At 37.4% G+C, this 25,360-nt stretch overlaps 1 protein-coding gene across 2 annotated transcripts; it reads right to left on the bottom strand.

Moving 5' to 3' along the window:
- Positions 1-42: 42 nt before the first annotated feature.
- On the bottom strand, positions 43-25,205 carry LOC137389549 (tyrosine-protein phosphatase non-receptor type 2-like). 2 transcript variants are annotated; one of them, XM_068075583.1, is made up of 13 exons: positions 25,035-25,205; positions 21,896-21,995; positions 21,664-21,764; positions 9,083-9,181; positions 8,404-8,553; positions 7,911-8,138; positions 7,631-7,698; positions 6,131-6,323; positions 5,559-5,753; positions 4,200-4,354; positions 4,043-4,063; positions 3,420-3,514; positions 43-661 (listed from the first exon to the last, which is right to left on the bottom strand). In XM_068075583.1, the coding sequence occupies exons 1-13, from the start codon at positions 25,107-25,109 to the stop codon at positions 552-554; spliced, it is 1,590 nt and encodes a 529-aa protein (XP_067931684.1). In that variant the 5' UTR covers positions 25,110-25,205; the 3' UTR covers positions 43-551. The 2 variants fall into 2 exon arrangements, with proteins under 2 accessions (XP_067931684.1, XP_067931685.1); XM_068075584.1 differs by lacking the exon at positions 4,043-4,063.
- Positions 25,206-25,360: the final 155 nt, after the last annotated feature.

Below are 25,360 nucleotides of genomic sequence, written 5' to 3'. Positions count from 1 at the left end.
GATTCAAATACTCATAGCGATATAAACCACAACTAAGTAATATTTTCACTCAAGTGTGAATATTTATTTACACATAAAACAATTTATTTTTATATGAGAAACATTTTTGTAAAAAAGATACATTTTTCCAATCTCTTTGGAAACAATACAAACCAAAGTTAGAAGACAAATGTCTCCTACTCAGCCAACTTTATCTCAGAATAAAAATGTGAAACAGTGTTGTCAGCTAAGCATAGCCTAATAATAACAAAACAAATGTTTAATTCTTTAAGGTAGATCATTTGTTGATGAACATCAACCATAATTTAATGAAAGAGAATGTGCCAGCGCAGCGATACAAAATATCCTAGCTAAGTAGAAAATTCGCAGTGTGGCCAACAGTTGACCTGACAAGAGAGTACATGGTCTTCAATTGGTGGTAATTCATTAAACTCCAGCTACGAAGTGAAACAAGATATAAGCTGCAGCTCACCTCGCACAATATTCCTTTTATCTAAGATCAGACAAAATTCTATCGGTAAAATGTATTTATGAAGAGGTTTATAATAAAGCTATGATGAAAAAGGAGACTGATAGTAGAGGATGCCTGCAGCCACTAAGATGGATATCCCTGCGCCAACCATCAATCCCCAATGTGGAAAGAAATTCGGGTCTGAGTTACCTACAAACAAAGGAAGCGACTTTTCAAAGAGTGCTTCAAAGGGAGACTTATCTGCTACAGATATTCAAATAGAATCTGCCAAAAAGAATATGTATATGTAGTGAAATACGATTTCAACCAAAATACACATTTTTCAATAAAAGTAAACACATTAATCGTTAATATAATAGTTAATGTTTTTTACTTGACGTTTAATGATTACAATTGCTGGAATGTTTAAGCTATTGGAAAAACTATGCTTTATTACAGCGCGTGTCATACCAGGCTATCAGGCTACTAACAAGCAGCAAATCATTGCCAAAGGAATATATGCATACTAATCAAAAGGTATACATTATGACAGTACAAAATAAAAATGAACAAAACATCAATAGCTTACCTTAGAATGTTGAGCGCAGTAATATGACAGTTGCTGCATTATGAAAAGCACTTTTAAAAATATGGTTAGACAAGAGTTAGTTGGATACATGAATGTTTATATTTCCGGCGAATATTGTATGCTAGGAGTACACACGGTTGTTTTAAGCAAAAAAGCTCTCAAAAAATGAGTCAGAATCTTATAGCGTAAAACTGATGAAGATGCCTTACCTACATGTACGAACACAAAAAACTACTCATCTGATGATGTTCCTATGACAATGTGATGAACAATAAATAACAGCCCAGTTTTAAAACTCTTAGTACATTATAGTCGAAATCTTATTACAGTATATCCCCACATATAAGCCTATCTCGCATATAAGCTGACCCTAGGAAAACAGCCATGAAATCAGGGAATTTATAAAAGCCAACCTTACAAATCGTGACACGCCGTATGTACCTATTAAAGTGAAAAGGTTGCAAAAATGGAGCAAATTTCGCAGGTTTAGTACAAAACGTTTCTGATTGGTGAGTAGTTGCATAATTAGTCTATTGTGTCTCCGCTTAATTGAAAGGAAACAATCATGTTTGCATTGAGCCAATGGAAAACATCTTTGCACTTCACGCTGACCTTAGTTTCACTTCGGACAAACACATTTTTATAACTATTTCTTCGCGATGATCAGACACATTACAGCTATGGAGGTTTCAAAAATTGTAGATCAATGGACTGCTGATGACTATTCATTGGGCAATAGTAGTAGTAGTGACAGTGAGTGTTATGTTTTACAGTAATAATAATGCCTCAAGCTTATAATCTATAGTAATAGTGGTAACTCCACTGACTTGGCACACGCTTCACATGTCAATCACGATAATATGAAGAGGCCAAAAAGTGTCCAAACTCATTCTGCAACACATTTATGGCCTTTTTATAGTATCAGATGATGTAAAATTTTATGCTAATTAATTTGGTCAAATGTTATGACAACTTATATGCGGCAGCTTATGTCAAATATTTATTTTTACCTAATATTTAATTGTCTCCGTAAACAATTTATTTGGTAGCGAAAGAGTTAATGGTAAGGGTTAATGATTTAACCAAACAAAGGGGTCCAGCTTTTACGCGTATATAAGCCAAACCACTTAGTTTAATAAAAAAAATTTGTGCTCTAGAATCGGCTTATATGCTGTGATATACAGGAAATATTTTTCCTGAAATTTTTTGATCTTATTATTAGCACCGTATAAGCAAAATCTTGCAAAAGATAGTTACAAACCTTTCCAATTGTTATTGGACACGCCTAATTAATTACATAAATACAATTTGATCATTTCCTGAATGATGACCGCAGCCAAGCTATTGCACTTGCGCATGACTACCGAACACGTGACTACAGAACACGCGACTACAGAACACGTGACTACCGAACACGTGACTACAGAACACGTGACTACCGAACATGTGACTACCGTGGTTTTAATTCATACTGACACAACTGTACAATAGTTATTTTATCATCTGGTGTACATGGACAAGAATTTGAGCTGTTGCTTTTCTGTAAAACATTTTACTTCAATACAGGCTGATATCTTCTTGGCATATTGCCAAATACATGTACCTGCTATAAGTGGCTAGATTAAACGAATATATTAAGTTTTTAAAAAGTATCGATAGGGAGTCGGTGTTTTCTAGAGACTAAGGCTATTTCTGGGGTGACATTAGGGAAAAATCAAACAATCCAAGAAAACCCCAACGGCATGAATAAGGAAGGATATTTCCCATGAATTTCATAGAATATTCAGTGAGAATGGCTAGTTTTATCAATTTTAAATGTCTTATTTCTTGCAAGGTTACTCCAAGGTTACCCTTTTTAATTTCTATGAACTTTGGAGTATATGTACTCCACTGATAGGTCAGTGGTTAAGAGTATGGCGCAGATAGCCTGCTTTTTGCAGCCAGCCATGATAGCAATTTATACACATCCCTATATACTCTCTCAAATGGTGTGCGTTTGTTAAGAGGGAGAGAGAGGAGAGAAGGAGAGAGAGGGGGGGAGAGAGGGTGGGAGGAGAGAGGGTGGGAGGAGAGAGGGTGGGAGGAGAGAGGGTGGGAGGAGAGAGGGTGGGAGAAGAGAGGGTGGGAGAAGAGAGGGTGGGAGGAGAGAGGGTGGGAGGAGAGAGGATGGGAGAAGAGAGGGTGGGAGGAGAGAAGGTAGGGAGAGAGAGTGGGGGAGAGAGGGTGGGGGAGAGAGGGTGGGGGAGAGGGGGGAGATAGGGGGGAGAGGGAAGAGAAGGTGGGGAGAGAGGGGGAGGGGGAGAGGAGAGAGGGGGGAGAGGAACCTTACCACTAGATTTTAATAGTTGTGCTTGAGTTAAAGCAAGCATCTTTAGTCACCTGTAGCGAGTTGTTTAGCCCGCATCTCCTCGACTTTTTCTTTGAGCTTTCTCTTTCTCTCCTCTCGCATTTCTTCTCGTTTTCGTTTTATCGGACTAAAAGGTTTAAACACGATACTGTCATTATTTACGACATAGAAACGTGCAAAGATATGACTCCTATGTCTAGAATGAACGTAATGACAAGCAAAAAAAGCAATTCTTGCTGTTTTTTCATAGCTTTTTTCTCATGTTGCTCCATACCAGCTATCAGCGGGTGACTACAAGTGTTACAAATAAATGAGAGCTGAGCCTGAGTTAACACCAACAGGATTAAGAAAGTTTGGCAGGAAAAATCCAAGCAGAAACAAAAGTGTATACAAAGAAGGAAGTGAATAACTAATTTGACTGTGAGCATGGCGACAGTGCGTGTGAGGAGCGTACGAGGATCACACTTGACATACCCATCCAAGAGCTAATAGGAGACACTTTATCCACCTCATTACCAGGGTATTACCACACTTATGTGTCTCCCATGCTTCTTGGCACAATGTGTAAAGCAAAGGGTAAACCCAATCCGACAGCCAACAATAGCAACATTATGGAAACTATGAGTTAAGCCAAAAAAAATAAAATTATACTTACTTGTTATACATCTCGATAGGTCTGGAGACATAGCACCATCAATATCATACAAAGGCATGATAAAATAAAAAAGTACTTCCTAATGTTAGCTACTAGCGGCTTAACTAGCAGGAACAATAAATAAAATGACACTAGATGGCTTATGGGCAAACCGTACCTGCGATTGGCTGGATCTAAACCTTCCACATCCTCCCCAGAAACATTTCCTGAGTTATCAGCTTCAGATGACGTAGGTACAGCACCAGGAGCAGATCTCTGCCTATCAAATGTACTTGGGGGCCTTGGTGGAACCGGTGGTGGGTGCTCGTCCACCTGTAGAGATATTAACAATTATGATAACAATTATGTCAATATACTAAATCTAATGTTGATCCTAAGTCTATTTAAACACTGATATTAGACAGATAATAACATAAATAATAATAATAATGCCAATACAGTATACTTAATGTTAATCGCGGGTCTACTAAAACACATATCAGATATCACATAAATGCAAGCAAAGTGCACATGTGGCTACATTATGTATAACTTTAGCATTCTTCTACCAGCTGCACTTGCTAGCCATGGTTCCCCATCATATTAAATTATAAATTTGTCAACTTAAACAAGAATTATTGCAGAGGTATTATTATGTAGCTAGTTGTTAGAGTCACTTAAAATAAATGCAAACGACGAATATAATATCCCGTGGAAACCTTACCAAGGACGCAAGAAATCACAGAGAGGACAAAAGGGACAGAATAACACAAGTTGTTTGCCACTAACTAGACTGCTATTCTCCAATCAAGATAGATGCATGCGTCAGGTGACATATTTATAAACTGCTTGTTCACTTCTAACTAGTGGTTTCCAACCAAATTCACAGCCAATCATCTTTTACATTATAGGACTGCAGGAAATTATCTAGTCAGTAGTGCACCAAAAACCCATCATGAAACCATCCAATGAGTATACTTAAAGATTGAATTGCAACAAAAGTCACATTACAGTTATTTGGTATCAAAAGGTTCACCATGTCTTACTCTGTTGTGTTGTAGGTGCAAAATATGTGGAGACGTGATTACAAGCTCTTAAAAGCTCAAAAATGAACAGTTAATCGCAGCCATCACGAAAACGCCGTAGATTGGAATCCCTTTTCAAAACAGCTCAAATGGGACGTAGTTGAACATGATGGATTCTGTTTACACTTTCATGCAACCTCAGTTGTCGAAATATTTTCACAAATATATTCACAAATATACTTCACGCTTTCAATAAAACCATGTCTACTGTTTTTGCGCGTCTGTTTCATCAAAATTGTCATACTGTCACTTTGAGCACTGATATCTCAAAACCTACCGTAAAAATTCAATTATTCGAGTGCATATCATCCTCTGATAAACACGAGGAGCCTGTTGGTCACCTGTCATAGTATAATAAACCCAAATAAAGCGTGTATATAACATTATATAGGCATTAATTCCTTGTCATTCAGCAGAAGTAAATTGAAATCTGTCAGAGATTAGGCACTAACCGAGGCAGACTTGTGCAGGCTGGTAGTGCGGGTTGGTGGGTCAGGAATATTGGTCTTTGTCTGCGGTTCTGATGGGAAGGGGGCGGGCTGTGTGCGCTGAGGTTTAGGAGGGGGCTGGCCATTACTCGCTCCTTTTTCATCAACTGTCAAACTACTGGTCCGCACCGGTGGTGCAGGTCCGTTGTCCTTCGCAGTCTGCGAGAAAAAACACGGAATCACTGAGTACAGACAGTGATTCTAAGTTAGAGCTAAAGCAATATCTACTTCCAGGAAACCTCTCAACATACAAATACGCACTTTAGTATTTGTTTCTCTTTTCCTGAAAGTAAACAAAAAATACTGAGTTCCAGCTCTACAACGACACTCTGACACTGACACTCTACAATGACGCTCTACAGTGACATCGCTTAGCAATGACCTCAGGGTCATTGCATACATGACTGAGTTATTAATACTCATCACAGAACAGAGAAGACCAGTCCATACTTTAATCTTCAGTATCTATGATTAACATCAGCCTCTAGTTGAATCAGGAGAAATAAAATGCTGAAACAAAGGATATCCTTGCTTACATTTAAAATTGAGGTCATTTCTTGTGTGTCAGGATCAGAAAGGTCGGAACTGGACTCCACCAACTCCTCTTCTGTGTCGGATATATGGTCAGGTTGCGGTGACGGAGAGGGACTAGCAAGCAGGGCATGAGCACCATCCAGTATGGCCATGTAAGAAAACTTGAGCTGTTCTGGTCGTTGTATTAGGCCACACCTGAAGTGAACAAGACTTTCACGTGAAAAAACACTTGCTTTTAAGTAGAAACAACCTTTAGCTAGCAAAACCACATTGTGTTCACAGAGCTATTTTTATTTTTACTATTTACATTCCGATTCATATCTCAAAACCAGCACCCAAGATTGACCAGTAGAAATATGGTCTTATAGACAACTAATAAAAACTACTTAATAACAAACCGCTTTGGAGTTGCCCACCCACTTTCAGCATTCTTATTAAAGATGGGTGTTCTGAGAATTCTGCCAAGTTTTGAACCATCAGAAGCATATAATTCTCTACTTATATCTTTGTTGCTTTGTTACGAGCAGTAACTAGACTGTGTGACGCCTGAACTGTTGACAAGTTTAACATTTGTATAGTACTAGTTGAATGCTTGGAGTTGTCCGGGTAATAAAAGTTTGCACAGACAAAATTAAAATCCTGACTATGTTGAATTAATAATACCACTTCGTGCATAGAAGTGTGTGTGTGTATAGAAAAGGCTACTTTTCCAGCAGAAGCTATCCATCAAAACTTTGAATACGACGATACAGGTACCTCTTGATACTGGTACAAATGTAAAAATGAGATATCGGACTGTTTCTGTCCGACTGAACGGAGAGAGAACATAGAGGCTATTCTTACTCGAGATAATACAACTGTTCGCATGAAAAGTATTAGAAAAAGCGCGAAAAAACATCGAGAATCATAGAATTAATAGAGTTTCAATTAATACGTCATTTAGCGTATAAAATCGGAAAATGGTGTATATAGTAAGAGCTATGAATCGTAAGTCTTCGTAGACTTGTGGTTAGACAATCGGATTGCAAACATGTGGTTGCAATCTTCAAGGAGTTACAAATATTTGTGAGATTTTAATTCCAAGATTTTAATAGCTATAACTAGACATACCGAAGGACATACACACAAACTTGAGATTTGTATATATATAAAAGTTCAGCTTAGTAGAGTGTTTAATTGTTATTTTCAGTCAATTGCTTGTCAATCAGAATAAAATAGAAGACAATAGCCGAAAAGGCACTTGGTCACTTACTCCTTAAAATATTGTCTACCTAGAATAGGTAATCCCCTTTCTGCCACTAAGGACAGTCAAAGCAGCAATGATATTTTGTATAGCAAAAACGAAGGAAGTAAAAGCAAACCCAAATGAGAAAACTTCCCTAAGCAGCAAGGAGAGCAGTCTAAGGACTATGTCTGCTCTGAATGAAAGTCTACCAAGTAAATACAGTAATGTTTATTTGGGTCATAAGTTTAACTGATGCTGATTTTTTAGCAAAATTTACCTGTATCTTCTGAGATCAAGCAGCATAGAGCGAAGATCCATTGTGAGAAGACTTTTTCTGCGCTCTACCTACATAATAATAAGAAATACCATCCCCATCACATCATTCATGCCATTCAATAGCTACTCAGGTTGGTTGTACCCCTGGCCAGATCACAAAACATAATTAAATAACTAATGTGATGCGCATGTATAAAAACAATGGTTTTAATTCTGCACTTGACAAAAAGAGCAGAAAAAAGGGACAGCTGCTTCGAAACATCTGACTTGCCATGGAATACCTGCACTAATGCAGAATCCACCAGACAGAATGTGCCAGATCGTCCAATACCAGCGCTACAGTGAATAACTGGAGGGCCTACTTCCGCCACTTCAGAGCGCGATGAAGAGATAACTCCTGATTGTCGTACTGCGTCGAGAAAAGATAGAAATGACTCGGAGTTCTTTGGGATGCCAAAGTCAGGCCAGTCTATGTAATGAAATTGTAGTACTAGTTTTGCGTCTCTGGTCTAAAATGAACACGAGTAATAAATTAGATGAACACAGATGAGATTACAATTAGCGTAGCTGGTCGGAATCCATTGGTGCTGCTAAACAACCCTACAAGCGGCGCATGATCCTGCGAGACTATTCTCTCTTCTCTGTGTATTTATTTGGGTTTTCACCAGATCCACTAACACAGAAACACAAACATTGACAAATTATAGTTGCCCTGACTATAGAAATGCCATCACAGACAAACTGAATGCTTTCGTTGGCTGAAAGACAGCTCACCTCAAGATTGATGAGCCGCAGGGTCCTAACCAGAAAATAGCCATGATCGTCAGTTTTTATATGCTCCACCTGAATGCCAACATCAGGGAAAGACATAGTCTCATCACCGCCGTACTCACAGCCAATGGGGAAGTAAGGGTGGCACTTTAGCTGGTAGTATATAAAACAGGAGTTCATCACTATGGCATCGAAAGGCCACACACTAACTAGCGATTATACCTGCCACTCATCTTTTGCCTGGTACAACGAGGCATAAGAGCAAATTTTAAAACTGAGTGAAAAGCTATCATATTATCTGGGTATAAAACCTCTTCCTCGAGCTAACAGCTCGGCTCATTTCGCGTCTAAACTGCAGAGTTTTAAATAAGCCAACTTCAAAGCATCGCTGTTTATAACAGGCAGCTATTTGACTTGAAACTGCTTTTCTGTAAGCAGTATACACTGGTTATAGACTGAGGAAACGTACGGCAACATAACTGAATTATAGGCTGAGGGCGTGTGTCATGAAGTCCCTGACAGTCATTTGCTGTGAGCTTACAGATATAGAGATAGCTACATCAACCATCAAAGGTTGATCAGGCAGATCAAAACAATAAATTGACAAAAAATCTGATGAACTGATGAGGCGTAACGTCACAAATTAACCAAGCTATTGCTGTTAAAGAGACATACTACTCACCCGACCATCTTCTACAACCCTGTTTAACATCAGGACTCCTCGTGAATTCTGCTGCCACACCATCAGCCAAAAGTGTCCCGAAGTGTTTCCCAGAGGCCCCTAAATATATTCTTATATTATAGTGGGTGTTACTACATTTACTCCAAAACTACTCCAAAGGCAATCTCACAACTACGCGAAAATTACCACAATTTTCCCAATTCAAACACTTATTTTGCACCTGTTGGTCACGAGAGCCATCAAAAGTCAATGGTGCAATGATATAATATAATGATATAACACCAAATCTCATACATTCAATCTTGGTATGCGTGTCGCTAACTCATTTTATTATTTAAACTGGATTGATTCAACTGAACTGATATGAACTTCTCAGGCAAAACTGAGATGCAGACTCGTCCAATCAGAACTCTGTAAGAGTACATACACTGGTTTTACTTCATATCTCAACACCAAACACCACAGTCAAAACGGGTCTGCTTGGCCAAATTCAGCTGACTGGAATGTCAGTAAGTAACGGGATTTGTTGTCACACCCATTGTTTGTAAAGGCAACATTACAATAACCAAATTACAAACATTACAATATACCAATAACAAATTTTGGCATGGCAAGATGAGGAATTGCAGAGATGCCTTAAAGGTTTACTTGCAACAAAATTCACATTACAGTTATTTGGTATCAAAAGGTTCACCATGTCTTACTCTGCTGTGTTGTAGGTACAAAATATGTGGAAATGTGAATATGAGCTCTTAAAAGCTAAAAAACGAACAGTTATTCGCAGCCATCACAACAACGTCGTAGTTTGGAATCTCTTTATTTCGATGACGTACTCGAACATTGTGGTTTTTGTTTTGACGCGTGATGTTATCACATGAAATTAAAGGCCAATAAAAGGCTCAATATAAAATGTCTCATAGCGCTAGTTTACGACAAACACTGCGGGTTCTACCGGAAAGCCCTTATCGATTATAGATGCTCACTACTTTACAGTTTCGTTTCAGCTTGGTCTAATCATCTAGTCGTAATCTAATCATGTGACCCATACTTCCTGCCAAACGGCGCAAACAATTTCTGCAGCAGCTTTCGACAGGTGACCAACAGGCTGGTTATGTTTATCAGAGGATGATATGCACTCCTTCGAGCTAAGGTTAAAAAATTTAACGAATTTTTACGGTAGGTTTAGATATATCAGTGCTCAAAGTGACACCCTTACAATGATGATGAAATATACGCATAAGGACAATAGACATGGTTTTATTGAATGCGTGAAGTATATTTGTGAAAATATTTTGACGAATGAGGTTGCATGAAAGTGTAAACAGAAGCCATCCTGTTCAACGTCCCATTTGAGTACCATAGTTTTGGAAAGGGATTCCAACCTACGGCGTTTTCAGGATGGCTACGATTAACTGTTCGTTTTCGAGCTTTTAAGAGCTTGTAATCACATTTCCAAATACTTTGCATCTACAACACAGCAGAGTAAGACATGGTTAATCTTTTGATACCAAATAAGTGTAATGTGAATTTTGTAGCAAGTCAACCAAGGAGGTTGATGACAAAGGAGATTGATGAGACAAGTTTTACTAGAGGCTAGTCCAGCAAAGCTTTCAAAGCTTTAACAGATTAGGGAGAAAATCTTATTGACTACACTTTATGCATGTTTGTTTAAGAACAGAGAGTTTTCAATATTCACATAGTGAATAGACAAGAGAGCTGAGGCTGCTTATGGTGTTGAAAGATTCGCAAGGGGTTTCAATGTACAGTCATTCATCGGCTTTAAAAGTTCATGATCGCGCCCAAACTTGGTTTCAAGATTTTTAACACCTCCGACTTTGACCAACATTTAGCTTTTGATCGAACCAATACGCCATTGCACTTCTACTCCATTGCAGCCTTTTTTCATATTACAATCGGTAAAAATCGAAGGCAAGAAATGTTTCAGCTGCCATCTCTGCATTGCTAGAACACCTCACTCGACTATTTTATAAGAATTTTTTAAATCGTAGCTTCAGCATAGGCCTTTGAGACTTTAATGTTTATGTAAAAAGTGGAAGAGTAGAAAATAAGAGTTTGTTTTTTCATGATCTTAGATAAAATATATTTTATTAAAATAAAACATGGTATACAGTATGGTATACAGTATGGTATACAGTATACAAGACTCGGAGTATGTGGCTGTGCGAGTCCGAGGTGGAGAACTGAGTAGAACATAGAAGAGTTTAGACAATCATGTAAACATCGTTTTATATGAAGCCTCACTTCCGGTGGCGGCGTACATTCATAAAATTTGCATACATTTGCATTGAGCTGAATTTTCTTACACTTTTTGAAGCTTAGAACCAGTACTAAAAAATAAATATTGACTGGAAGACTTTTATATTAGTCTAAACTAACAAAGAAGTTTAAATTCTAGTAATAATTAAAAAATAAATTATTATTCAAAAAACGGATTTACCTTTCATTTGATATACAATTTGAGTTTTTTTTAAACATTTAGGAAAGGAAAACTTTTAATATATGGGAATCACCAACAAAGTAAAGAACGGAGAAGTAGAATTGTTGTAGTTTAGGAACCCGAGCTACTTCTTAAAGTGGGTTTTTGGAAGGTGAAAGTTAGTGTCTCAGTAATATGTTATCAATTGGAGGCGTGGCTTTTCCGCCGCCACGGCTAACCAGCTATGACGTCAGTGTCTAAAATTTTATAATCTTAAACTTAGGTGAGGAGTACGAGTTGTTACATATACAGCAGTACAGTACATTTCCTAACATATGCGTGTCTATATATAGATTTCTATGAGACAGTCTCTGTATTTTACATATTACCTGCTCTCTTATTATATGTGTGTACAGTTTATGGAGATGAATAGTGAAAAATGCGGCAAAAAATTGTTTTCTAGACTTAGAGCAAATTAATATTACTATTTACACTAACTATAGTGGAAAAAAGAGTTTCAAATTTCGATCAAATCTCTTTTCAAATAGCCTTCTGGAGTGGATTATGACCTAAAACTGAGGTTTGACTACTTGCAAAGATATTCGCTGAAATGCTAGAGATTTTATGGTACGCATTGACTCGCCTTTTCATTTATTAGAACGTGATTGGTCTGTTTGCTACAGTGTATGCCCTATTGCAGGACAGTTGTATTTTGGGTATGCATCTGTAGTAGCAGCTACATTTACAAAATCCTTTGATTCTTATTTGGAGTACTGCACTTCTACTGTACGGTGTTTAAACAAAAATAAAATAAACTCAACCCATAAAAAGTGCATTTAGAAATAGAAAAACCGCATGATTACAAACCAAAATGTTTTCTGATTTTAATCATCTACTGATCTACACATACTTAAAGTGACATTGCCAACATATGTCAGAATAGCATAAAGAGATCTATAATCCACCAGGGCATACTAATATCTTCAACAAGTCAACAACCTTGAGCAAGTGTTTACTTTGCACATTTTTTTGAGCCCTTACACTTTTATAGTTTGTTGGAAGGCATTAAGCTGCATTTATACTGATTTGATATACATGTGCCGTTGTTGAAGCTCAATTGCATTTTCAATATAGTAGAACGCTCCTATAGCATATACCTCCTATATTCCATATAAAGACTCTACCATAAACTCAATATAACGTATAAAAATTAATACAAGGTTTACTACATAAAAATTCCACATAACATTGTGTGAAGTCGGAGCAAGTTATCAAATTTGAATTGAATGGTCACATTACTCACCATACTTGTGAGAGAAAAAATGACGGACGTATAATATTGTATCTATTTTACATGCAATTTCTATGCCATTTTAGTTTGTCGTGATAGATCGTCAGATGTGCTAACAAAACAGAGAATAGGTAGCTGTGTAATTGTTCATAAACACTTGAAGGCGATTGATTGCCGCAGGTAATCGCGTCAGCTTACCTGCGCCAATCAGCATCGGACTACCAATCTAAATGTCATGAGTTGGAGTATAGTCGAAAGTATCTTTTATCCTAACCTTGATTCCTAGATACAGATAGATGACGAACAGTTAGGCACTGCTCTTTTTATGGTAAAAATATATTTTTGTTTTGCCTCATCGTAGATGTATAAAATATTTGCTATTATTTTTACTTTGCAGAATAGACTTTGTTGTCTGTAAAAGAAACAAATCCTTGTATATGGACGCCAAAGAGGTGTGTTTCCCCATCAGCTTACATGTATTGTAAACTTACCGCAATCAATGTCGATAAAACCAGTAAAATTGATCATATAAAGGAGACAAGTTGTCGCTGCAAACCAATAATACTGAAGAGACGGTACAGCCAACAAATTAAAAAGTTAAGTCTAGTTTTTTTCCTTTTGTATGGCCAAAGGGGTGAGTAAGGAAAGACCTTGGAACAAATTAGGTAATTTACATGTATTTTACTGTTTGTATAAGGTAAATGTTCTTGGAACAGATTATTTACGCTGTAGGAGTGCCTACTGCATATTATAATATACAATGGAACATCCACTCACGAAAGACAACATGATAATTTAACTTTTAGGAGTTTTTTAGAAGTTATCATCATTATATCACATACTAGATGAATGCCCTGGGTTGCAAGGGTAATAAAAACAGCTCACAACATTACATTATTACTTACACTACCACACCTACTACATTACCTTTACGCTACCTGCAACTGTTTATAACCTGTTTTTATTACCAGCACAACACGGAGCATTCACCAAGTGAGACCAACTGGTAATTGTTACGCGTGTAATGAATATCTTCACCATTATTAATCCCTTTGCTCAGTTGAACGTCGTAGTCTAATAGATAAGCTTGATACCACCAGAACTGGAGGTTCTGAGATCAAATCTTCTGCAATGCGGATTTTTGTTACTAATTTTTTGTCGTTATAACTGAACAGACAGACACAGATTTCTATATATAGGCCTATAAATGAACTTTATAAATGTAATAATTATTTAATAAATATATAGGATCAGTATATATAAGATAACAAATATATTATATAGGAGAGTGAGGAATAACTGATAACTATAACCTTATATGATAGTAGAGTAAAATAGTACAGTAACTATGTTTGTTCTAAAATGTGACTGACTCAATCACGAATTTATAGAATTTGAAAAAACTGTGTAAGCTAATACGCAAAGCACTGTAATGAACTTTCATAATAAACTTGTGTAATTAACTCAATATTAGTCTGTTGAGGAAAGTAAATTGCTCATGTTAGCATAATACAGTCAAACATGGATAACTCGAACTTCACGGGACCGAGCAAAAGTGTTCGAATTATCAGAGCGTTCAAGTAATCAGAGCACTGTCACAAGTCCATGTATTTACTTATTTATTAGTAAATACATGTACATATACAAACTATAATATAAATCAAAAGCACAAATGGCTTGTTTCAAATTAAATGCTTCTAATGTAAAGTTTAAAACGTTTTTATCAAAAAGTATAGAGATTTTTCTATCACTTGATATTGGTTTGTTGTTTGAGGTGATGTTATTGCCAGGACGTTTTTTAGATTGACATGGGCAAAACTTGATCGTTGTTGAAATGCTAAAAAAAAGACATCTTTTTCTTTTGAGCGTTTTACCCACGATCAATTTTGCCGAATTTTCTTGAAGTTTATGCAAAGATTACCTTACTTTACCTGGGATTTGTTAAGAGCAACACTCCGAGGCAGTTCAATTAAAAGTTTTACGCGGTTTTACGGTACATTGTATATCACTCACGCTTTGTGAATGGATACTTATTGAATGTACACACGTATTCTGTGTTTAGGTCAAAAGATGAATAGTTTTTTTTAGCTAAGACAACGTATACGTTTAATTACAACAATTTTTAAGACGTTTTAAACATTCAACATTCCGACGTTGATTCAACACGGAATCAACGTCGGAAAACTATTCGTCACGGGCTAGCCGGGTCACGCACTCAAGGATTTTCGCCACGCACACATACAAAACAAAAACAACATGCTGTTTTTGTTTTGTATGTGCGTGGCGAAAATCCTTGCGTGCGTGACCCGGCTAGCCCGTGCTATTCATCGTATAGCAGTATAAATCAAATTTCACCAAACCTTTAGAAAAGTCGTTGACAAAAATATTTTGCCGATGGTGGTAATAACGACGCTTATGAATTACGAAAAGATGAGGTTTACCTCTATGGCTTTGAATAAAGTGGTTTTCTAAAGCGATAACAACCGTTTCGGTAGCCGTTGGGCAAAAAAACAGTTCGAATTAACAGTGTTGAGTTCGAATTATCTAAAGCAATTTATCATTACGTGGGAACGGACCAAAGAAACCGTTCGAATTAACCATGTATTCGAGCTATCCGTGGGCGAGTTATCCATGTTTGACTGTATATTCATATTAAATAAAGATATTTATACAAACGACAGAGTTTTAAATGGGATTGATTAAAGATGGTTAAAAAAAACTAACTGAAACAAATACAGAAATATCGTTAAACTGTAAATGAAGAAAATATGTAAAGTTTTGTATGTATTCGATGATTGTAGAAGGCAAGCTAAGAGCCAAGCGTGCTAACACTCTTGTGTCCACAGTCCTGGAGGTTTCGAGATCAAATTCTTCATGAAGCTAAATTTTAGTCTTTCAAACTTAATTGCCATAACTGGATAGACTGACACTCACATATATAAAGTAGGACAACTTTTGTTTCTAACAATTCAAGTTATGCGTTTTCTGTATGATGATAGTTTTTTAGTAAATGCTGATGTAAATAAATGTTTCCACTTACATTCTTGAAAACAATCATTCTGAGTAAAACGAAGTCACGATAACAACACAACACCCACCACCTCCTCTGATCACCATCCTCCCACTACCCGCGGTCCTCTCTTAGCCTCATCTAGACGGCCAGTGCAAAAGGTAAACAAACATACCATTCATAGTTTTTATTCGTTATTTCTCCGTTATTTCTTTTTCCATGCATACTTTTTCTATTTATGTAAAACATAATTCTAACATGAACTGGCTACAGGTTTTAACTATTACATGTATGTACAATTTACACAAATGTTATGTCCATGGGACATGAAACGAATTAGGGCATTTATATGAGTTTCTATTTATAAAACTTTCTACGCACGAAATAGCTTTTGGAACAAATTCATTTTTAAATAAAAGTTCCACTTTAATATGTTATATATGCTTATACTTAAGCAGTTGCCAATATTAAATTTGCCCAACAAAAACATTTATTCGAATTTGAGTACTGATCGGCTTGCAATTCATCTGGGATGAAATACAGACACTTGGACAACTCAGAAGATGAACTGAACGGTTTATACATAACTATTTATTCTATTGACTAGCTTTGAGCATACGTTGGCCATTGCTTTACCACAATGAATAGTAGGAACAGCTTAAAATGATTTAGACAACATAAAGCATAAAAAAAACACAGAGATGTTGAATAACAGCACTTACTAGCAATTCAAGAGCATGTATATTGAGAAATGATAAATTATACCAGCCACAGTACTACCATTATATATACACGTAGCTCGAAGGTGATTATATTCAGTTGGATACCATATTATGTTCTATTTTGGCTCAATAATGTTTTATTACGTGTATCTAGTTATCGCTCGTCATGAACGCTTAAGAGAATATATTGTAATGAGTGAACCAGGATCGTGCTTCACACTGAAATGCTATGCTAATTTGATTGATTAATGGATGTCACATCATGCTATTTTAAATAAGTGACCAGGTTCATGTAGGTCTAGCTACCACAAATATCTGAATCACTATAAGGTTGTATGACTCGGGTGGAGGCTTTGCTTTTACCATAGCCATGAGAGTACAAATTGAGAGTAAGTTAACTTTCAGACGAGAGGGCGATGTTGAGAAGTTAAAATCACTTGAAACGATAATAAATGCATTGAGTCTTTTGGCCAATCATAATACTTCCAAGTACTAGTTTCAATATCTACACCTAGTTGAGTGTCTCCTATTAGGAGAATCGTTACATTGCTTTATTGCAAGCATAATTGTAGAATGAAAATGGCTCGCTATGTTGATTTAATAATGCAGTTTGTATATTCTAACAACCAATTTGCATTTGGATAAAAGACAACTGCATTGAAGGCCTTAGCATAAAAACTTAGCTAAGTGTTATCTAGTTTTCTTACTCAAGACAGCCTTTTTAACTTCTTTTGCAGTCCTAAATGTAAGTTTCCTAGAGCAAATATTATTTTATAAGAATAACTCAGGAGCATAAGAGCAGAAAAGTTAACTAATACAACACTTTTACAAACAGACTACTTGAAAAAGATTGTCAATAACTGGAATGAGTCCAACCCAAAACAAGTGAAAAGCGTTCAGCAGTTTACTACTCCATATGTTAAATGGCTCGTTCAGAGAGAGTCCAATCGGTGTGAACCACTGAACGAGTCATGCACAAAGAAAATATGTCTGCAATGCTCTGAAGTCATTTTGGTCTATTGACTCATGAGTGAACAACAGCACTAACAATCAGTCGTGTAGTGTGAGAAAAAAAATGGCACCCAGATGCTCTTCGGTTTACAAAGCAGTTCGCAAGCTTGCTCAGAAAACCTTACTCTCGGTAGTGGGAAAAAATAGTAAAGACACTGACGCTATGGTAATGCAATAGAAACGAAGCCGACGCGTATCAATCTCAATGCCTAACATTTATCAAGAGAATGGATCTCTATTACAAATGGCTTGATTAAAATTGAATGGAAGATTTTGTAAAATTTTTCCAACCCATGGCCTGTCTAAGAATCCACTAGCCTAGGCTGTTGGAGCAGAGTTGTAACAGTGGCATAGCACATGAACTTCTTTCAACCCATGGCCTGTCTAAGAATCCACTAGCCTAGGCTGTTGGAGCAGAGTTGTAACAGTGGCATAGCACATGAACTTCTTTCAACTCATGGCCTGTCTAAGAATCCACTAGCCTAGGCTGTTGGAGCAGAGTTGTAACAGTGGCATAGCACATGAACTTCTTTCAACCCATGGCCTGTCTAAGAATCCACTAGCCTAGGCTGTTGGAGCAGAGTTGTAACAGTGGCATAGCACATGAACTTCTTTCAACTCATGGCCTGTCTAAGAATCCACTAGCCTAGGCTGTTGGAGCAGAGTTGTAACAGTGGCACATGAACTTCTTTCAACCCATGGCCTGTCTAAGAATCCACTAGCCTAGGCTGTTGGAGCAGAGTTGTAACAGTGGCACATGAACTTCTTTCAACCCATGGCCTGTCTAAGAATCCACTAGCCTAGGCTGTTGGAGCAGAGTTGTAACAGTGGCACATGAACTTCTTTCAACCCATGGCCTGTCTAAGAATCCACTAGCCTAGGCTGTTGGAGCAGAGTTGTAACAGTGGCACATGAACTTCTTTCAACCCATGGCCTGTCTAAGAATCCACTAGCCTAGGCTGTTGGAGCAGAGTTGTAACAGTGGCACATGAACTTCTTTCAACCCATGGCCTGTCTAAGAATCCACTAGCCTAGGCTGTTGGAGCAGAGTTGTAACAGTGGCACATGAACTTCTTTCAACCCATGGCCTGTCTAAGAATCCACTAGCCTAGGCTGTTGGAGCAGAGTTGTAACAGTGGCACATGAACTTCTTTCAACCCATGGCCTGTCTAAGAATCCACTAGCCTAGGCTGTTGGAGCAGAGTTGTAACAGTGGCACATGAACTTCTTTCAACCCATGGCCTGTCTAAGAATCCACTAGCCTAGGCTGTTGGAGCAGAGTTGTAACAGTGGCATAGCACATGAACTTCTTTCAACCCATGGCCTGTCTAAGAATCCACTAGCCTAGGCTGTTGGAGCAGAGTTGTAACAGTGGCACATGAACTTCTTTCAACCCATGGCCTGTCTAAGAATCCACTAGCCTAGGCTGTTGGAGCAGAGTTGTAACAGTGGCATAGCACATGAACTTCTTCCAACTCATGGCCTGTCTAAGAATCCACTAGCCTAGGCTGTTGGAGCAGAGTTGTAACAGTGGCATAGCACATGAACTTCTTCCAACTCATGGCCTGTCTAAGAATCCACTAGCCTAGGCTGTTGGAGCAGAGTTGTAACAGTGGCACATGAACTTCTTTCAACCCATGGCCTGTCTAAGAATCCACTAGCCTAGGCTGTTGGAGCAGAGTTGTAACAGTGGCATGGCACATGAACTTCTTTCAACTCATGGCCTGTCTAAGAATCCACTAGCCTAGGCTGTTGGAGCAGAGTTGTAACAGTGGCACATGAACTTCTTTCAACCCATGGCCTGTCTAAGAATCCACTAGCCTAGGCTGTTGGAGCAGAGTTGTAACAGTGGCACATGAACTTCTTTCAACCCATGGCCTGTCTAAGAATCCACTAGCCTAGGCTGTTGGAGCAGAGTTGTAACAGTGGCATAGCACATGAACTTCTTTCAACTCATGGCCTGTCTAAGAATCCACTAGCCTAGGCTGTTGGAGCAGAGTTGTAACAGTGGCATAGCACATGAACTTCTTTCAACCCATGGCCTGTCTAAGAATCCACTAGCCTAGGCTGTTGGAGCAGAGTTGTAACAGTGGCACATGAACTTCTTTCAACCCATGGCCTGTCTAAGAATCCACTAGCCTAGGCTGTTGGAGCAGAGTTGTAACAGTGGCACATGAACTTCTTTCAACCCATGGCCTGTCTAAGAATCCACTAGCCTAGGCTGTTGGAACAGAGTTGTAACAGTGGCACATGAACTTCTTTCAACCCATGGCCTGTCTAAGAATCCACTAGCCTAGGCTGTTGGAGCAGAGTTGTAACAGTGGCACATGAACTTCTTTCAACCCATGGCCTGTCTAAGAATCCACTAGCCTAGGCTGTTGGAGCAGAGTTGTAACAGTGGCATAGCACATGAACTTCTTTCAACCCATGGCCTGTCTAAGAATCCACTAGCCTAGGCTGTTGGAGCAGAGTTGTAACAGTGGCATAGCACATGAACTTCTTTCAACCCATGGCCTGTCTAAGAATCCACTAGCCTAGGCTGTTGGAGCAGAGTTGTAACAGTGGCACATGAACTTCTTTCAACCCATGGCCTGTCTAAGAATCCACTAGCCTAGGCTGTTGGAGCAGAGTTGTAACAGTGGCATAGCACATGAACTTCTTTCAACCCATGGCCTGTCTAAGAATCCACTAGCCTAGGCTGTTGGAGCAGAGTTGTAACAGTGGCATAGCACATGAACTTCTTTCAACCCATGGCCTGTCTAAGAATCCACTAGCCTAGGCTGTTGGAGCAGAGTTGTAACAGTGGCATAGCACATGAACTTCTTTCAACCCATGGCCTGTCTAAGAATCCACTAGCCTAGGCTGTTGGAGCAGAGTTGTAACAGTGGCACATGAACTTCTTTTTCAGCGAGATAGTCAACTAGAATTATGAACTTTGGCTACATATGGTCTTGTCAGATTGCATGGAAACCGGACCGCACCTATTACTTTGAAGGGACAACAACTCCTACAAAGGTTCTCCTTGAGGCAGAGAAACGTAGGACAATGCACAACAGGATCACGACGTCCCCGTTTTATGGTTTTTTCGTCTTACGATGAAAAGCATGACGGTTTTTTATCCCCTTGTTACAACATTTTTCCGCCATACGACATCAACAAAAATGTCGATCGAAATTTAAAATTTGGCAGTCGGTGTGCTGATTATGTAGAAATAATGAAGATGCTGATATGCTAGTCACCAAAATCCCTCTCACAGCGCCTGAAAGAGATACAATTCTCTCTCTCCTTTTCAGTTAAGCATTCTTCGTGTTTCGTAAATGCTTGATATTGTAAATTAGTGAAAAGTCAGCGAAAGGGAAATGCGTATTGCGTATTTATTGCATATTTTAGCATTTAATATAATATTTATTATGAACTATAATTCATTATAACTATATAACTACATATATAACTTTAATTCATTAGCTACAGGTCCTAAGATTGATAATGACGCTAAAGGAAGAAGTAAGAATCCTAACCATAATCATAAGCAGATAATAACTTCTAAATACACTAAAGTTACTGTAGGTAACTATACAGTAATTACTAAGATTAATATACTATTTTGTTACTAGTTTTTAACATGTACAGTACGAATATAAAATTTTGATGTTTTTTACCAATGGTGTTTGTAGTCGATAACTACTATGGGTTGCTATATACCCCTCTATATGACGTTTTCGCCTTACAATGCCAATACCGGTCGCAGTGAGGGGTTCCACTGCAATTACATTTACTTTTAGCTACGCTGGGCCTAATAGGTGAATGTCATGATTATTTCATTGAATGCAAGCGTAACTATCTGCCTAATCGTCCTCAGCATGTAAAGAAATGTCTTGGCAATATTCTAAACTTTCAGCTGGCAAACACATTAGCTAGCTCTCTATATGGATGTAACTATGAAAAGAATTATGAAATGTTACATACGTATGTCATACTAACAGGTGTTGCATGGTTTTGAACTGATGTGGGATTGACTTTGCATTTGTAAGTTTTGGTACTATAGAACTTGTAGACACTAAGAAGGAGTTGAGAGTTATTAGAGCTAAGTTAAGCAGAACAGCAGAGTACCTGGGTTAAAATGTATGTTCTGCCGGCGTCGGGAGCCTCTACCCGACTTGCATTGATGTAATTGTTTTCGCATCCTTCCAGTTTGACTCGATAGTCATCATCTAAAATTATCGAGAATCATAAACTCTACAATAATTGGTGTTACAGGCATCGCTGGGTCATAATTACAAGATCTGTGCTCAACTTCAATGTTTGCGTAAGGCTCGACACATGAAGAAAAAAATATACGCACATGGGCTCACGTCTCTATACCGATTTCTGTCTCTGTTTTCAGCACTTCTTGCTTGTTTTGATGAGAAGTTGTACAACACAGCCGCTTCATTCTGTATTCTCTACAAGCAATGAGCGAGTGACTTGAAAACTCAACCGAAGGATATGACGGAGGATATGGCGTGGTTCAACCTAGATCAGCTGAATATTTGGCTACACAAAGATAATACTGAAGGCACTACAACAAGTAGAAATGAGCAAGGAAATTACTCTGGACCATTGAGTAACTAGCAGACAGAGCAGCAGGATATGAACAAGCGGTGGCAGAAGATACTAATGATAAGATGCGGGTATCTGATTTGGTTATGACTCCACTGACTTTTGCTCGTCAGCGACTAACTGCATTCTTGTATTATTTATCTTAGCTGCCATGCAGTGTGCTCCGAAAAGAGACATTGTCAATTAGCTCATTCATTCCATGAGCTGCAGTGCGTGCTTCAGTAACATCGCATTAGCAGTTCTACATTAGTGTGTTATGTAACTTGGCTGCGAAATTCCACAATCAGATTAGTGGTGATATGTACAAATGGTGACTTCACTATGAAGGCCATGGTTTGCCAACAAATATCCATACATGATAGAGTGAATTTTCTCTAAGCACTTCTTAGATATGATGGCCCCCATCACTCACAAGCTTCACTACGCAAGCACACAGCTTGGACTCATGAACTACTTAAATGAATTCAGTAAATTTAGCAACAGCCACCTGTGCAACCACCAAGCATTAGCAGAACTTAAATATCAACTAATATCTGCCAAGATTTGCAACCAGCATTATATGATGAGACTTGAATACTGAAACCTTGATACCATGGAAAATTTATTAGTTAATTTTTCAAACCAAACAATAATAACAGTTTCCAACGGAACATGATTATTTATGCAGGGTGTTTGCTTCCATCTTAAATTAATAAATACAGACACGCTAATTAAAATGTCCCTACACACTGAATAAAACAAACAAATTTCTTTAGTTGAAAATCTTCAACTTGCAGTTGTAGCCTACTGGGCAATTTAAGATTTTATGGCTGAACCACATATTTTCACACCACTAGATGCTACAAGCCTTGTCAAGGTCCCTCTGGATTAGAACACTACTATACAATTAATTAAGCACATTAATTACGTTTAACACTGAATACAACACGAACTGATGTGTAAAAGCAGGTCATTTGCAGCGCAACAAACTGAATAGATAAAAACAACTGTCATCAGTCGGTAAAAAGTTCATTTGATTTTCAAGCTGAAAATAAAATCTTACTGTAGACATAATGTCAAAAATTTGTTAAGGTGAAGAGATGCTTGAAAGCATTAAAACCATTTTATTTTTTGTTGTGAAGATGATTTTTTGATAAAAACAGAGTTCGGGTCTAAATACTAAATCCAAATTAAGCTAAGAAAGAATGTCATGAAACACTGTTGGTTGGCTGCAAGAACTAATGTATTATCTTCCAAATTGTAGGCCTACATGAATATACGAAAACTATGAGAGTATTTTCAATGCGAATGAAAGCGGTACTTTACAGTACTCTACACTCCCTGCTCAGAAACAGCACAAAAAGATTTTATGCAGACAATGGTTTAAGTGTTCCTGCTTGAGTTATCAATATATGTGCAAGATGTTGGTGTATGATAACCATTGTACAGAAAAAACTATGGTTTGTTGGTATAAGCCTCAGAAAAAAGATTTAATACCATCCACAGATTCTTCATTTCCTTCCAGTATGCCATATACTAAAAGTCTAATCTCAGATGTTTTTAAAAAAAAGTTTACTTAAATGCCTCTTTTGATTGATATAAGTAAACTTACTCACCTTAAGGGTGCTTATTTATAAATGGCACATATTCGAGAGTCGTGATACACTGATGATTTCCCAACATGCAAGCCTAATAGTTGTACCAGATAATGCTGAATTTCACTAACTAAAAATGATGCACGTATTTCGGCATGGATTAAGATAACATTATTACTTACTTGAAACAAAACTAAAATTGTAAAAGCAGTAGTTGAGAACTAGCTGTGAAGAGCTGACGCCGGTTGGCGGTAGATGCAAGAAATTTAAATTTAAAAACGCTCTAAAAATTTAAAACACGCTCATGACAAAAGTTTACCTGAAGCAGAGATATATGTGAGACTAGAGCTTAATCAAAGAGTACAAAGCGCACTACGAGTTACTGAGAAAAGGCCATGAACATCTTCAAATTACTAATGGTGTAGCGAAATCTTTTTTTATCACGAACCGAAATAAAGTAGCTAATATTTTAGCAACTAAATTAAAAACTAAATTAAAAATTAAACTAGTGACTAAAATTTAAACTTCCTCACTTGTAAACCCAAAGTGATTGCTACAACTGCAAAAAATATATCTATTGCTTAACAAATGCTCAGTAAAACTAGACCAATCCGCTAACCTCCAATTAAAATTCGCCATGTTTCAATTTTAGACCAGTATTTGACATTCCCTTACTGAACTTTTGCTTGTCACCTTACAATGGTTTATACTAAAATAAATGGAATAAGTGAGCTATAGGCCTACGTTGCAATTTGGAATTGTTCCTCCAGTGTGATGTAGTAAAATTTTAATTATTTATAGATACATCATAGAGCCGGCTTGATAAGGCCGGTACACTGCAAGTTCAAATTTTTAGCACTAATACAAAGTAAAAACAGCAGGTTACTCATGCCATCTAATAGTAGCCCAAAATAAATTACAAATATAGGTTTCTCTGATCATGCTTGGCAACTCGGATCAAACTTGGCAAAAACACTCCCATGCATATCTGTGTGCATCCAGTGCTAAACAAAGCACTACAAAACCCACCCTACCTGTAAAAAAGCTAGTTTTACGTATATGAACATATATATATTAACGTATATCAACGTATGACTGATGTAATTCTAGATGTAATAGAAATGTACCAAGTTATTTTACTTAGTACTGCACCAATTTGAAAAGTTTCAAATCTTACAGTAAATTAAAAACACGGAATCTTAGTATTTCAACTGTACGGTGTAAAAAATGAACAATTTTTGCATAGTGCTACTCTAGTTACAACAAAATCTTTACATACACTTATTAGAAGTTCGTCTTTTTACTTACATCAAACACGTGTTTCCACTGCCCTTCTCGCGTAAAGTTTTCATATTCTTCTTCTATCATAGATGCCATTGTCATAAAGAAATAGTTAAATATGCAGATCCATAACTAAGTTTATAATGCTACGAGACGAAAAAAACTACAACTACTAAAATAAAACTATTCCGACGACCTATCTTTCCGGAAGTAGCCTCTTAAAATGTATTCGTTACCGTTAATAATATTTAAGCAAATATTAAAATAAATGTTAAAAAATTTATGGTTTACTATGTAAAAATTTATACATTATAAATTTACAAAAAATGTTTGCTAGTCTGTTGCTTGTAATA

The sequence above is a fragment of the Watersipora subatra genome, chromosome 3 (genome assembly GCF_963576615.1).
Source record: "Watersipora subatra chromosome 3, tzWatSuba1.1, whole genome shotgun sequence".
Classification (NCBI taxonomy): Eukaryota; Metazoa; Bryozoa; class Gymnolaemata; order Cheilostomatida; family Watersiporidae; genus Watersipora; species Watersipora subatra.
The sequence above is the reverse complement of the archived record's forward strand: the minus strand, read 5'-3'. Positions and strand labels throughout refer to the sequence as shown.